This window comes from Dermacentor albipictus, chromosome 1, assembly GCF_038994185.2.
Source record: "Dermacentor albipictus isolate Rhodes 1998 colony chromosome 1, USDA_Dalb.pri_finalv2, whole genome shotgun sequence".
Classification (NCBI taxonomy): Eukaryota; Metazoa; Arthropoda; class Arachnida; order Ixodida; family Ixodidae; genus Dermacentor; species Dermacentor albipictus.
The window spans coordinates 400286376-400302283 of NC_091821.1; the positions used below are offsets into that span (position 1 = coordinate 400286376).

At 44.0% G+C, this 15908-nt stretch overlaps 1 protein-coding gene across 2 annotated transcripts in view; it reads right to left on the reverse strand.

Annotated features, from left to right (window-relative positions):
- Nucleotides 1-15524, reverse strand: part of RtGEF (Rho-type guanine nucleotide exchange factor) — a 33934-nt gene extending 18410 nt beyond the window's left edge. For both annotated transcript variants that reach the window (XM_065452411.2, XM_065452410.2), the window contains exons 1-8: nt 15337-15524; nt 14754-14885; nt 12778-12904; nt 10630-10706; nt 7077-7171; nt 6312-6407; nt 5197-5319; nt 858-996 (exon numbers count right to left, since the gene is read on the reverse strand). In XM_065452411.2, the coding sequence (XP_065308483.1) occupies nt 858-996; nt 5197-5319; nt 6312-6407; nt 7077-7171; nt 10630-10706; nt 12778-12904; nt 14754-14822 (726 nt within the window). In that variant the 5' untranslated portion in view covers nt 14823-14885; nt 15337-15524. The remainder of the gene's footprint in view (nt 1-857; nt 997-5196; nt 5320-6311; nt 6408-7076; nt 7172-10629; nt 10707-12777; nt 12905-14753; nt 14886-15336) is intronic.
- Nucleotides 15525-15908: the final 384 nt, after the last annotated feature.

Consider the following 15908-nt stretch of genomic DNA (forward strand, 5'->3'; position numbering starts at 1 on the left):
TAAAAGGATAAAGCAACAAGGGTTGGAAAGACGACACGTAAGTACATACATCTCAACATACAACTCATACAACTCAGTACATACAACTCAGTACTTACATCGCCGAGTGTTAACAGCTCTGCACAAAACATAGAACAACCAGTACAACTTCTTCAGCAACTTGTCACTGGAGTAAGTTCAAGCAATTGATAACTATACAAATTTACATGTACAGTATGTCTCAATGCACATTTTTCTTTATTTTATGTAGATCCTTGGTATACTGAAATGCTCAACAGGTGCCCATCATTCTCACTAGGGAGTCTAAAAAAGTGCGCTTGTCAAAACACACCTCTGGCCTCTGCAAACTACGACACGCAAATAAATGTTGCCCTTGGATGCTATGGAGAACACAGAGAGAGCTGTGTCAACATGCAATCATCCAAACTCGGTTAATGCTGGATGACAATTTTTTCATACAAGACTTCAGGGAAATGCGAAATTTTTGGTTTCCCAGGTGTGGAATCTGCTAGACTTTCCCAAAGCATAAACAATCAAAACGTGCCACAATCTTAAAATTCAACTTACTGCATAAGTTCACAGGTACCACAAGGGCAACATAGTACAACAGATAGTACCTGTGGTACCCTATCTCACAAAATTTTGGAGCGATTCAAATTAGAATAACAGAAAGCATCCGCGGTCCCCAGACGCTTGAATAAAGGCGAGTCAACTGTAATTAACGAAGGCTGACCTTTCACAAAATTTAAATGGCCCATCGCACCATAGTTTTGACAGATTTGTTCATTTTCATTCCAGGAACAGCAACAAATTGCCCTAAAGCGTGCTAACATCAGAGCAGGGCAGGTGGTGCCTACCTCAGTGTGCCGCTGGAGCTCAGTGAGCAGGGCCGGGTACTTGTCGAGGCGACGGAATGGCCGGCTCAGCCCTGTGGTCAGAGTCAGAAGGGTGGCACCAGGTGGCGAAAGCTGCTCTAGCCAGGGACCCAGAATGTCTCTGCACAAGAAGAAAGATAGCCTCTGTAAAGCAGCTGAACACTGCAGATAGCAAGTTCGAATGGAAAAACAGCACAAACAAAGCACTTCAGCTGCCTGTCTGTCTGTCCTTCCATCATTGTGTCTACTTGTGCTCTAACTGGCTATGACAAATTACCAACATGCCCAAGCACACATTTGATCATAAAAAGTTGCCTGAGGAAGCCCTCTGGGCACTCCTTGCAAATCATATTTATCCGTGTCAGATACCTCCTGAGATATAATATCAGGCGCAGTGCTAGACAATGTAACAATGTCATATCTGTTATCGTGCATGTTAGCTTTTGTTTTGGTTACACAGAACATTTCTCATATGAATATCAACAGTAAATTCAAAGTTTAAAAGTTTGATCTGATACACAAGTAACACTGCGTTTCCATGGAAGCAGCATTGCACTTCTGCACATTTTCCACACCGTAGTGAAAGCGCACAACTTGAATGACTCACAGTGGTTGCCAGGGGCGTAGCCAGGGGGGGGGGGCTTATGGGGCTTCAGCCCCCCCCCGAAATTTCTTCGTGCTATCCATGCACCGTCGACCAAAGCAACCCCCGCCGCCAGAAATCATTCTGAATTTTGTAGAGAATGTCTTTTTCATGCTCGAAAAGACGTTTCACCGCGAACATTGTGAGCTCGGGCTGGATTTCGCGGCAGGGCCCATGCACCGGGAGTCACATAACGCCAAGCAGCCCCATCCGAGCACAAAGTTTCAAGGGCGTTTTGTTGGCGAACGGGCTCGCCACGGAATCGCGCGGAGACCGTGGAATCTACGAAGCGCGTGGATGTCAATTCTGAAACTTTATGGGTATAAAGTTGTCATAACCTTTTGAAGTGAAAGGTGCATTGACATTTCCAAAGTTGTGTGTTAGATATTCAATTGCGGAGGTTTGTGCGTTTGATGTCATAAACATTTGACACCAACTGCGCATTGACTTTTCTAAAGTATTTGATCTGAACATACAACGAGACAAGCCAAATCAACACACTATCAGACAATCCCGCCATAATTCATGAACATCTCGGTTATCCGCTCTTGTGTGCCCAATGAATGAATAACATTTTAACCACTGCCAGAAGACGGAGCAGTTCTGCGCTGCCTTGACTCATCTCATCCGGTATCACAATGAAGGTGGCGACTTCTTGTCTGCAACTGTGATCGGGGACGTTCCATGGTGCCACTACTACGACCCTGAAACACGATGGCAAAGCTTACAGTGGAAACATTCGAGTTCACCACACACAAAGAAAGCAAAGGCCGTCGTTTCCGTCGGAAAGGTGTTTTTGGCTTTTTTTTTTCTCGATCGTCAGGGGCCATTACTGATAGAACTTGCTAAACCCGGAGAGACTATCAATCTTTAGAAGAGTAAACTGCTGGGCTAGTTGGTGATCTTGCATACTGAAAAGATTTTGCGCCAAAAAACACAACACACACAAGAAAGACGAAAGAAAGCGCCCGTGGTGTTGTCGTCTTTCTTGTGTGTGTTGTGTTTTTTGGCGCAAAATCTTTTCAGACTATCAATCGTTTCCGATATTGTGAAACGCCGGATCGGCTGCGTGTCGCAATCAAGAACAAACGACGTGGAAAATTGACGAATGGGGTCATCTTGTTGCATGACCTGGCTATGGTGTTGGGCTGCTGAGCACGAGGTCGCGGGATCGAATCCTGGCCGCGGCGGCCGCATTTCAATGGGGGTGAAATGCGAAAACACCCGTGTACTTAGATTTAGGTGCACGTTAAAGAACCACAGGTGGTCGAAATTTCCGGAGTCCTCCACTAGGGCATGCCTCATAATCAGAAAGTGGTTTTTGCACGTAAAACCGCATAATTAATTTTTTTAATTGTTCCACGACAATGCCCGTCCCCACGTCGCTGATGTGGTTAATACAAAACTGGCGAAGTTCAAATGGGAAACGCTGCAACATCCGCTATACAGCTGAGACCTGTCGCCTTGCGACTTCCACATTTTAGGACAAATGAAAAAAGAGCTCAAGGGAAACAGATTCGTGTCGGAATATTGCGTGAAAGAGTCAGTTGCAGGCTTTTTGAAGCAGCAACCCAAGGAGTTTTATGAGACGGGAATCACGCGACTGGTTTGTCAATGGGAGAAATGTCTAAATGCTCATGGAGACTACATTTAAATAAAGTACCCCGTTTGACATATATGCGCATTGGCTCGCTTTCATTTCACCTGCCCTCGTATATTTTGCAGAACGGCTTTGTATACGTGCTTTCTGTTGGGACAATTATCTTGGGGCCATTACTCACGATACACGACTGGTGACAGCTGCCTCTGCATATTAAACTGGAATAAATGACAGCGTCATTGAGGTTTTTCACTGGCTGTTGCATAAACACAAAAATGTAAACAAGGTCTTGATTGACAAAGTTTCATTAGCATATTTGTTCTCAACATGTTCACTTCATGGCCTTTACATGTTTCATATCAGTGGCATGCACTGCTTTGCTGGTTTCGAACTGATATAGTTCTAAAGTTGGTGTGATATTTTGTTTACTTATTAAAAAGACAAAAACACGGAAGACTGATATCCGTTATTCTGGGCACAATTTTTGGCACATACGAGTTTATGTTCTAATGAAAAAATACATATTTTTCTTGTTTTGACAGTGCATAGCGTTCAAGAATTCGTTTGCAGCATCTTTGGCAATGCAGTTATTGTTCATGTATTTGATCCCTCGAAAAATTGTTTAAGAAGCTCTGGCTCGGGCACAACTCCGACGCGGCCTATTCAAATACATGTAAAACGCAGAAATGCTTTTCTGAGACATCCCCTAGACCGCTTTTAATGAAATTTGTTGAATTTGAGAGCGAAAGTTGAACTCTAGTATATGTTGGAAGCGGAGGTTTGATTTAGGACCTGAATTTTGTTTTGGACATTTTGAAAAATTCGAAAGTGCAAAAAAAAAATAGAAGCACGACGTTTACAAAAATAATAGCTCTGCATCAAGAACAGATATCGCGGTTCTGTAAACGGCATCTATTATAAGAGTCAAACCGGACAAAGTTGGTATGTCAATTTGTATCTTACGCAACTTGGTTACGTGGTGTACAAGGGTTCTGCAAAAGCAATATTTCCACAATACACACTTTTTTTAAAATTCATGTATGACATATCAGCTTTGTCCGCTGTAGATGTACTATTAGGTGCGATTCACAGAATTGTGATATTACCTTTCATTGTTGAGTTACGGAGTATTAAACGTGATAGTTTCGTTTCTTGGAAATTTGCGAATAAAGAATTGACAACCTAAATTAAAACTTCGAAACCAGAAATCAGTAGAATTCAAGTTTTTCTTGTTTAATGCAACGAACCTCATCAAATTTGGTGCAGAGGGTGTCGAGAAAAACGAATTCATTTTCTACATGAATTTACATAAGAGCACCCGAGCCCCCCCCGAACGAAATTTCTGGCTACGCCACTGGTGGTTGCAGAGATTGTCATGCAGAGTTGTCAGCCTTAAGTTTCGGTGCATTGTGCCCAGATGAAGTTTCATTAAGAAAACTCAGTCAGCCAGAGTTTATTTTCAAGGACAAGACAGTATGATGTCCTGTTCAAGAAGAAACACTCTTTAAAAACCACATGTTTGAACATGTCACAGCTTCTCAGACATCCAGCCTTTGGGCAGCATAAACCATGTTGAAAATGCAAAAGCCAGGCAAAAATTGCAGTGCATAGCAAGTACTACTCTGGAAATTCCTAATATGCACCTAGTACATTAGCAGGCTTAGCAGGTTAAATTGTGGGAACACAGCAACTGAGAGATAAAGAGAATAAAAACCATAGAAAGAAAGATGAAAGATAAGAAATGTAATATTAATGAACAACAGGCGAAAAAGAAGAAGGAAAGTAATAATAATAACAATAACCACCTATCAGCCTAGGTGTGAGGCCAGGAGCTGAGATATGCACCCAATGATTGGCTATGTGGGCAATACAGTGTTCTAGCTAATTAAGGACTACGCTCCTCAGCTGCACAAAAATTGTTTTTTCACGGCTACCTTGGTCAACAAACTTTTGCTGCTGGGCACACACCGGATAAATGCTCACATGTGCAGCACGATGCAGCACATCAAGCCGCAATGCCACACTGTATAGCACAGTGCAGTGAAGCGACAACGGTGTTCAATCTGCATGATACCCACTTGAGCTTGTCCAGAAGCTGAATGGCACGTGGATGATTGGCACAGTAGATCAGCTGGCTGGCCTTCATCCGTGCTGCAATTTGCAGGAAGGCACCTCCGACCCGCTGTTCTCGGCTTGGCTGCCTGCAAACCAAAGACACAAGAAAGCATTACTGTGGGTGTGCAGCTACCGAGCCGCTTTAGATGACTATATTTGGGTGTGTGTGCATGCACTCTGAACTTGTTATAATAAAGTCACACCCGACATGAAAATACCTTCATTATAGCCAATATTTATTATACAGATATATTCATTAAAAGCTGTCAGTATTAGCGCCCCACATTTCATACTTACTTCACTATACCCATGTCCATGATAACGCACTTTGACTGTAATTGAAATTTCAAATATGAATTCAATAGTGTTCATTATTATAGTCATATTGGATTTGAGAATTTTATCATAAAGATACTCATTTTTGGCTAATTTATAAGATAAGAATGCTGATAACAATGTAGATGGATAAACATGAATAGAAGAGGCATGAACTTGAACTTTATATTGGCATCTGTACAACATACAGATAATGGGGGCATGCACAGACAGAAAGCCACTAATTCAGCTTGGCTAGGTTAGTGTCCCCTGTTGGTAATTGGCAACACATATAAACACAACAGATCTACATGAATACATAAGTACAACACGTACGTAAGATGTAGTACCCCTTTATTACATTTTACAATAGCAACAGCAGAGTGCCAGTCCTGTTGCTTTATTTTCTTCTTTGTTGTCATCTTTGCACTGTGTTCCCCAGTATGTTATAACACCAACTTGCACAACTATCACTCTTCTGTTATAAACTCTCAACATGCTCAAATTTGCGTCTGTTACACGTCACTGTAGCGTGGACACTGTGAAGTTATGGGTTATATTCCCAGCCAAGGTAGCCAAATTTCGGCATGGGAAATAGGCAGAAAAGCTCATTAGATTCAGGAGGATGTAAAAAAGACATCAGGTGGTAAAAATCAATCCAGAGCCCTCCACTAAAGCATCCGTAATAGCCCACAGCATAGCTCTGTGATGCAAGACCCCTTCAATTTGCCCCTATTTTCTGTCCTGCAGCACTATCACTCACTCTCTGACGCCCTCCAATGCCTCCAGCAACTCCGTGTGCACCTCCAACACAGCAGGAAGGTTGCCCATCAGTTGCCGCAGATCCTGGTCACTCAACCTGCCAGAAAGAGGACAAACGAGCATGAAACGAACCCCTGCTGTTACAACATCACAGTAATGACAAAAGCCAGCATGCTGGTCAAGAAAAAAATACTTTTTCAAGGGGTCTGAAAAAAGAAGTTCACACAACTCTCCCACAGAACAAATATAGTAGCCATGCTATAACCGAGGAATTTTCTTGAGGTAACATTGCACATATGCAAACTTCACTGGCAACTACTTGCTAAAGTGTAATCAGCTTACAACAGCTGCGTTGATGTAGGCTGACAGACCAGTAATGGCTTTCTTCCTTCTCTGAGTTAACCACAATATCCAAGAACTGCACTGTGCACTTTAATGACTTCTAATCAAACAAATTCAGAGTCACAGAATGAAATTCTATTCTTCCATGTAAAACCTGTGCCCAGCTAAACAAAATTTTTCCTTGTGGTTTTGGCTTGCTCTCCCACACTTTTGAAAGGTTTTGCTACAGAGGCTACACTAGTGCTTATCCAGGCTCCGTTGTTTTAAACTCTATGAAACTGCTCAACCGGGTTCACCTTCGCAGCTCGCAGCTAAATAGCAATGAAGTGAGCAGCACAACTGGAGTGTGGCCACATAAGTGAGATTTAACCACCAGCGAACAGTTCGGTCTAATGCTATGCACACTGCACTGACAGGAACTCACAAGCCTGATTGCTCAAGGGGCTGCAGGTAGCTGCTCATCAGGGTCCGCAGCTCATGCACATGGCTTGCCTCTGTGTCCAGGATGTCCTTGAACACCTGTAGACAAAAACACACAGGTTTATAACTCTTTTAAGAGCCACCTCACAAACACTAACATCAGCCACTGAAGCCTATGGCTGTTGAAATTTATGAGCTCCATCAGGTCCACTTTGCTGAAGTGACAGTGGAGAGGAGCCAATGAAGCTTGTAGTTCCCTACCGCAGTTGGTTTCAATGGGCAATGAAAGTGCATGTCTGACTGGAGTGTAACACTGTGCCCTGAAGCAGCTGACACGAACAAAGGCCTTTGTTTGACTAAGAATGGCGGGTATCAAACTTGTTTAAGGCACTGGGCCATATGCAGGGTATGTGCAGGCTCCAAGTCACTCTTTAGTGTGCCCAGGCAAGTAGTAAAAAGGGCACATCTCTAAACTAAACAACATTTTACAACACTTTTGCCCCATAAGAGTATCCTGCCATTTCTTTTTATACAAGGCGTAGGGACCTTTGCGACTCCTGAGATTGTTAGGAATGGCCGTACGGGGTGGCAACATGCCAGCTTTCAGCCCGCTGCACGTGTTCCAATCCCACCAGACAGGGCGCACTTCGGAGAACTGCGAATGGCCGGCAGCCACGTGGCGCGCGGTCAGCTCAGGAATGTGGTACTCCGCTGCGCCACCCGGGACAAAGCAGAGTTCTACGAAGCCCTCTGACGTCGGCACCGAGAGCTATGCGGCACCGAGAGTTCTACGAAGCCTTCTGACATCGGCTCCGGACACTCGAACGGTGTGTGCCTTTGTGTGTGTGGGCCGTCCTGCGAGGGGGCGGCGGCTAGTTTAGTATCGGCGGCTAGTTTATTTAGTAAACATATAGTATTGCGAGATGTTCATTAATAAGTATATAGGCTTTCTTTTTTTTTGTGTGCGTGAGTAACCTGAAGGTCAAGGTTATCGTTGAGAGGCCTATCGTAACGCGCGTGTGTGTTATTTAACCTTCTTTCTTTTTAAGTGTTTTTTGAATTTTCTAAGGTTAAGCGCGTAGATTTTCAGTAAGTGCGTGATTTGCACTGAGAAGAGCTCTTAGGTCCAGTGGCGCGTGTCCTGTGTGGACGGAAGAAAGCAGAAGGTTTAGGACTGGGTTGCTCGTGTGTGTCGAGGGCAGCCGTATTCTGACTTCTCTAGTACGCGTGCGTAGAGCTAGTTAGTAAAAGACACATTTGTTCAAAGGTTCCTCTGTGTTCCGTAAGTTACGCAAGTTTGGTTGTTTGTTTAAGGAACGGTTCCTGTGTGGAGTAAAGGAACAAATGTGAGTCAGCGTGACGAAAACTTTGCATGGTGCAAGCACGTGTTCGGAATAGGGACCACAAAGCTAGCGCGATTGTATTTACGTATCTGTGGAGTTGGCCAGACGGTTCAGTGGCAGCAGTACGTGAGATAAGTACGCCACTGCGATAGGGTAAGAACAGGCTGTTCGTGAAGTTAGGCTGCTTAAGTTATGGTCGGGTATTGGTAGTTGAGAGCCTTCAGTTCAGTTCTGCGTAAACCTTTACTCTTGTGCAGCGCGACGGTCGGGTTTGGTCGAACTCAAGAGGAACGTCAACGCTCGCTTTGGCAGCACGAAATTTTGGGGCGAAATTTGGGATTTCCAGTTGAGTGACTTGCATGGAAATTGTGATTGGAAGCCTGGTGGGTTAGCAGCTAATTCCGGGCGTTTGAACGCTGAGCGGTATTGTGTTGCCGGGTCGACTCTTCTGTGCCAGTTGTTGTAAGATGGTTGAAGGCATTCCAAGTACGCAGGGGTTGCAAAGAGCAAAGCCGTCATCTTGCTCGCCAGCCATTCTCTTCTTGCTCAGCGGTTGCCAGCACTGGCCAGGCGAGATTTTCCGGGCCATGGAGGAGCTGTTAGGAATGGCCGTACGGGGTGGCAACATGCCAGCTTTCAGCACGCTGCACGTGTTCCAATCCCACCAGACGGGGCACACTTCGGAGAACTGCGAATGGCCGGCAGCCACGTGGCGCGCGGTCAGCTCAGGAATGTGGTACTCCGCCGCGCCACCAAGGACAAAGCAGAGTTCTACGAAGCCCTCTGACGTCAGCACCGAGAGCTATGCGGCACCGAGAGCTATGCGGCACCGAGAGCTATGCGGCACCGAGAGTTCTACGAAGCCTTCTGACGTCGGCTCCGGACACTTGTACGGTGTGTGCCTTTGTGTGTGTGGGCCGTCCTGCGGGTGGCGGCGGCTAGCTTACAATGACTGGACGAACGTTTCCGTCCACGGGGCCCTCGAACGGTGACGTCGAACGATGACGTCGAACTATGACGTCAAGCGGAGAGGATATAAGCAGCGTTTGCCGACTGCTAGTGTGTGCTCGTCGTCGGGAGCTGAGTGCTCGTTGTCATGCTTGAAATGTAGTAGTGAGATGTGTGCTCGTAAACTGCGTTATGTTAGTTTTGCAAGCTCCATATGGGAGTCGCGCTAGACTGCCTATGTATCTTGCTTAAAATTTTTATTTATTTATTTATTTATTTGCAGGTACTGTTGGCCGATTAGGCCGTTACAGGGGTGGGGTACAATATTGGCACAAAACGCATCCCGGCTTACATAACGCGGCACTGTATAGCTAATGTATAGCTATGCCATTATACATAAATATAATACAAAATCTGACTTAACAACCGTTATGTGAAACAAAGCAGCAATGTGTAGCCGAAAAATGCGTCACGTACTACATACTACAACTTACATGATACATATTACATCACATACATCGAAACATTATACATATAACAATACTAGATTCTACAACTTACACGGGAAATGTTAGATCATGAGGGTCCATTTAGAAAATATTTTGTAACTTCGGTTTCAAAATGTTCTACAGTTTGAGAATCACATATGGCGTTCGGTAAATCTTTCCAGTCTCTTATGGAAGAAAAAAAATGAAAATGTTTTAAATGTAAATACTGCCATTAAATCCTGCTCGCCTAGTCCTGCCGCTCCAAGTTTCTCCGATCGTCCTGCAAGCCCGACTCCAACCCTAATAAGATCTATGGCAACTAAACTAATCTGGCCTACTGCCTATGATGAATCATGCTGTCAATGTTTCATTTGCAGGTGCTCCTGTCTACTTAATGACAATGGTATACTTGTAGATTGATGAAATTTTGTACTTACTGTGACAATTTCTCTGCGGTTACATTGTCGAAGCTCAAAATGTACCTAAACTAGAGGTTCAAAAGTTGACATTTTATATTTGCTTTGGCATTGAATATAGCATAACACAATCAAATCTCAGAGATATGCTCTCTTTATCACATGTCAACGGACAAGAAAGTGATGACCTTCACCTGGAATGTGCCAAGTGATGAGCTCCATACATAAAGCACACCAAGAGCTGCTCAGAGCTTGCTAGCTTTGCACTGCTCTGCATTGCCCAAGCAATGAGAGAATAGCACTGAACTCCATACACACTGCTAGCCTGCAACAAAGACAATGAGACAGTGTGCACTTCTTACCATGTTCCGATGCCTTGAGCTGAGCGAGTGGTCAAGCGCCCTGACCTGGACTCCAGTAACCCGAGACGCATCACCAGCTTTTGAGAGAAAGACATATTACATGCTCATAAAATTACCACCGCCACTAAATCTTGAGATACTAAGTGCATAGCAGGTACGAAGTGCATAGTATGTACAGAATTATGTTCCCTGCTTCTTATCATTATTTGTCGTCACTCATTTTTGCCCATTTTCCTTCTTCCCTTGTGCAAAGTAACAGGGTAGAGCACAATAGCTTAGACAGACTCATCTGCCTCTCATAAGTTCTTTTTCCCAATCCCACTGTTCTGATGGTAGACATGAGGGTGCAGGCATGATTTTCAGCCATGGCAGCTGCATTCTGCAATGGGAATTCCACAGAAGCTGCGAACTTGGAGTTTGTCAAATGTTAAAGACTTAGAAACACTGCCCCCCAACACAACCTTTCCCCCACTCCAAGCTTCTGCAGCATCTCTTATGGGCAACTTTACTAAATTAAATATTACCCAAATGCGGCCATGCAACTGGTAAAGCACACAATAGGCCTCACCAACACATGTTCAGGGCCGCCCGGACAAGGTAGTATAGGGGGGAAAATTTTGTGTTTGCTGGGTTTTATTCTAGTCACTACAATATGCACCAGCTTAACTAGATAGCTAAAGGAACTACAACATAATGTGAAATATTTAAGCATATCACTTGTGCTTGCAACAAAATGCACGTAGAGCTCTTTCTCCCTTATTATTGTGATGCCTTTTCTTGATGACATAAGACTAGTTTGTTAACATTTGTGTTAACAATTGTAATGAAAACTAACAAAATTGCTTATTCATGAACAAGACTTTTTCCAACATGGCAAATAGACTTTGTATAGTGTCATTTTGATGTTCAAAAAGAGATGTGGCTACACCCCAGAGAAAACACTTCGTCTAAAGAAGAATCTGGTCCCAATGTCTATGCATTATTTCAGTGACAAATAGGACAGCTGCCAGACGTTGAGTTCAGGATATCCTACCACGGCTGTCCCAAGGATATCACACACTGATATGTTTCGGATATCGTACCACAGATTGACCTTTTTTGAGGTACATGTGAATATTTGTTCTCCAAACGAGGCTTTGCTTTTGAGTTTCCTCGTAATAGAATTATGTTTTGTCGTATGTTCCATTTACAATCGAAAGCTATCATGTCTGCGATTCGTGTGTACGTCGTATTTTACAAGTTTTCTGATGTAATTTACGTTGAAAACTACAGTTCAACGACCCACTTGCACTTGGCAGAAGGCCTAGAAGAATGAGTAGTCTGCACTTTCGCATATGAACGTGCCCACAAAATGTATCTGTTCTTGATGCGTCGGCGCTCTGTCTGTCACATCTATCACACAGTGTGCGAACACTGTGAAAAAGACCCTGGAATGTCTGTAACATGTACGCATTATGTCCCCATATGGTGTCCGTCACGGATGTGCAAGAGATGTTTGCAGGACACAGAAAGTGCAGCTAAATGGTCATGTGAGGAACGTCCGCAGGATGTGGTCGACACACCCCTAGGATATCCATGCCCTGGCAGTGATGTCCATAGAATATCCATATGATGTCAGTGTTGCCACTGGGACTGCACTAAATAACCAGTTAATTAGCAATGCTGCATTGCATTTCAAGGCGTATGTCATGTAAGTGATGTTCTCATTTATTTCATCCCGTGTAAGTTTCAAATTACGGTGATGTTATGGTGAGTGAATTGTTATTCTGGCTGGGATTATGGAATATCTTTTTGCTAGTTTATGGGAACAACTATGCAAGCTATGCAAGAAGGCCGAAGGCCCTACTTTGAGCTTCCAGCAGCTTGTCCTGGCATTGTCAGTCAATGATACAGAAAGCTTTCACAACAATAGTTCCTTCCAGTTGTGCAATGACAAAGTGTTCTTGTTGTTCTCTTGGATAATTAGTACCTCACTTCAAGTTCTCAACATCAAGCCATAACTTGCAGGAGCAGTGCTTGCAACTTTGTAATCACTTTATAATCAATCATTGTAAAATAAGCACCTTTTGTAAACCTTATTAATGTGCGTGCGCACACGCACGCATGCACGCGCACACACACACACATAAAATCTGTGTGATCGCATACGTTGGGGCTTGTGGTCTTTGACATAGTTGCTAGGAAACCAGCCAGTGTTGCCCTGGAGGGTGCCTTCCCACCAGCCCCCATCCAAGGCCTGCGTCACCGTCAGGATGTCACCTTTCTTGAAGCACAGCTGGAAACAAACATAATCAGGACCCTCATTTTCTGTCACTCTCTTTCATTCTATCTTATGTTGCAAAAAAGGTGCACAATCGCTCACTCTCCTGCCACAAATGCAGGCACCCTTCGTAACCAGGTTTTTTATTTTAAAAGACCTTATTTAATAACTAACTCCGATGTGAAGTCCATAGTAAAGCAGCCACTCGGTAAGTGTGATGCAAAACGCAAATCATGCATTCCCAAACGTTGGGGTTTTATTGATCGAAACATCTTAACATAGAATAAAGCGAAGAAAGGACTTTGGCCCTGGACCTCTGTCAAAAGGGCAACTGCTCAAATGCTTTAAATCTCTGTCACAATGCACACTTTGAACAGCAAAGCATTTTTTAACCATGTGGGGAAACGCTTCCTCTTTTTTGCACTCTACCAAAGGCATTGCACACCACCAAAGGAGACACAGCTCTTAAATATGATGCAGGTTCAATTCTACCCTGCATCAGAGAAATTTTTAAGGCTATTTTATTTCATTTATTTACAAATGCTGCTGTCCCAGGTTTGAGACATAGCAGGAGTGGTTAAGTACATCACGACAACAAACAATCAACAATATTTTTCTTCAAAGTCAAAAAGATCCTAGAAGCCATGTCTTGTAACAATAATTTTCATTTAGTATTTTTAGTTTTGCTTGCTTTATTTCACTTCTAAGCTGTACTGTGGTACAAAATGCATCTAGCCTTTGGGCTGGACAAGCATAGCACACACAGTACTTCCCCCTTACTGAAACAGCACTGGATTAACATGTTATCCAAACGGCCAATATAGCAATGCCAGCAGAGCTACAGCTCTTTAGTGTTATAAAATAACAGGAGTCTGAAATAGGTAAATAAGAAATTTTAAGCACCCCACTTTGTAGACATTGTCGCATGCAAAAGTTTCATGCAAGTTGTGGCTAGCCAACACAACAGGCAAAACAAAGCTCAGCAGGTTTAACATCCACGACACTTACTGGCAACGGCACACGGCAAACCCTGTTTGTTTTTTTCGTTTGAATAACTAGCAGAAGTTACACACCTCAGTGAACTGCAGAAAGTTATTTGTGGTTATTATGTAATGCTCTTCTATTCCTAGCACTTTTGGAAGTCTCATTTTTAAGCTAAAAGTCCAACTATTTAATTTTAAGTTCTGGTTCCACTTTTTGTCATCCCCTAGGCATGGCATCTGATGCACATGTGGGGTTTATGTGGGATCACGTGACTACTAACGTATAACCCCACAAACGCAATAATGACATTTAATAAAGGTTAAAACAACCCAGAACATACTAGCTGACCGCCTGTATGCAAAATATTTTGACAGTCTGTGCATGGCAGGAATTTCTTCCATCATTTCGGTATTATTATATCTGCTCCTAAACAGTGTAAGCCCGTCTAGCACTGTAAAAAAAAAAAAAAGAAGAACAAGAAGAAGAAGAAAAAAACGTGCTGTCAACACAGGCAGCACGAAGTGAAACCTACATTTGTACGATACACCGACTTCTCCAGTTCCTACGTAAACTAGACGTAAATACGGAAAGCGTGGCCAATGCGCTTTAGCACCATTAGTGTGCCATCGCGAAAGGCACTTTGCAATTTTTCACGAGAAGTGCACCTGCTTTGAAAAATAAGATGACTTATGGCATCCTCGACGAACCGCACCGGTGTGCCCTGGTGCGCCGTGTCACCCAAGGTTTATAGATACTTTATACATGCGTTGCTCTCATCTAATCATCCTCGCACCAGGGCGCCGCGAATGCGCACCTATGCGGTTTGTCGAGGATGCCATTAGCGAAGCCAGTAAAGGTAGCAGACCCTCGCGTTCCTCACCTCATCATTGTTTTTCCCCTTGAAATTGTGGATTGCGCGGACAAGTCTCGGCGCTACGTCTGAGGTCATGTCAACCGGCGCAGATCATGACGGTTACGACGAATTCTCTCCCCACTTGGCCGGCAACGAACGCTGCAAACAGAAAGGCCACATGAGAAACTGAGGGCGAAACAACAAGTTACAGCAAAATCGTAGCTCATGCACTCACAAAGGGCGCTCGCGGCAGCCTACAACGAGTAAGGAATGCGGCGACGTATAAGGCGGTGATCAATTAAGCGTACAAGCTGTGCTGAACACAATGTCTTGAAACACCCGCGCCCTCCCAAGGAAACCAGAAACTGAACTGCATGCGTCACTTCAGCACGTATACGCGACGGCTTGCAGGTGTCGCAACGCGGACGATCTCACAGCCCTACGTTGACGGCGCTTATCGTGTTCTGTACTAGCACAACCAACCGCACGCCGGCAGCTAGAACAGATGTCGGACGTTTCTACTGAGCGGGATGACCGCCACAATCACTCCCAAGGCGCTCATGATCAGACGCCCGATGCGCTCCAGTAAACAAGAGGGAGTGGCCCTCACATTTCAAGAGATCCGTGCTCTCCGGTTCACTCGTCAGGTGCACAGGGCGTTCTGACCCGTTGTCGCAGCATCAGACATGGGTCAGGAGTTTGACATTTCATCACACGCAAAAGAAACACTACACATATCGCGAAACTCGCAGCGCGCCGCCATTACGGCCATTACCGACGGTCAGTGATGACTACCTCTACGCGCTGCCGCCATAAAGTAGAGCTCTCGTTTCGGCAGTGGTGTTGCGGCCTAATTTCGGATGTAATGTTTACGCGGTAAGTTTCGCTTCATTTTTGATAAATAAGTCCCGATCCTTTAAACAAATATTACTGATCCCGTTTTTTCAAAGTGCTCTAACTTCAGCTTTTCTGTGAAAGCTACAAACTTGCAACCAAACAACAGAAAGAAGGCCCATTCCACGTCAACCGCACCATCCGGAAACTCGAACTTCTCCGATTCCTTTTTTTAAATTTTGTGGGCATTTAGTAGGTTTAAAGAAATTATTTGGTTTGATTAAAGAAAATTTTTGTTAATTTTGTTTTTACCTACATAGCAGAAATCTGACCTACTTGTTTTATATA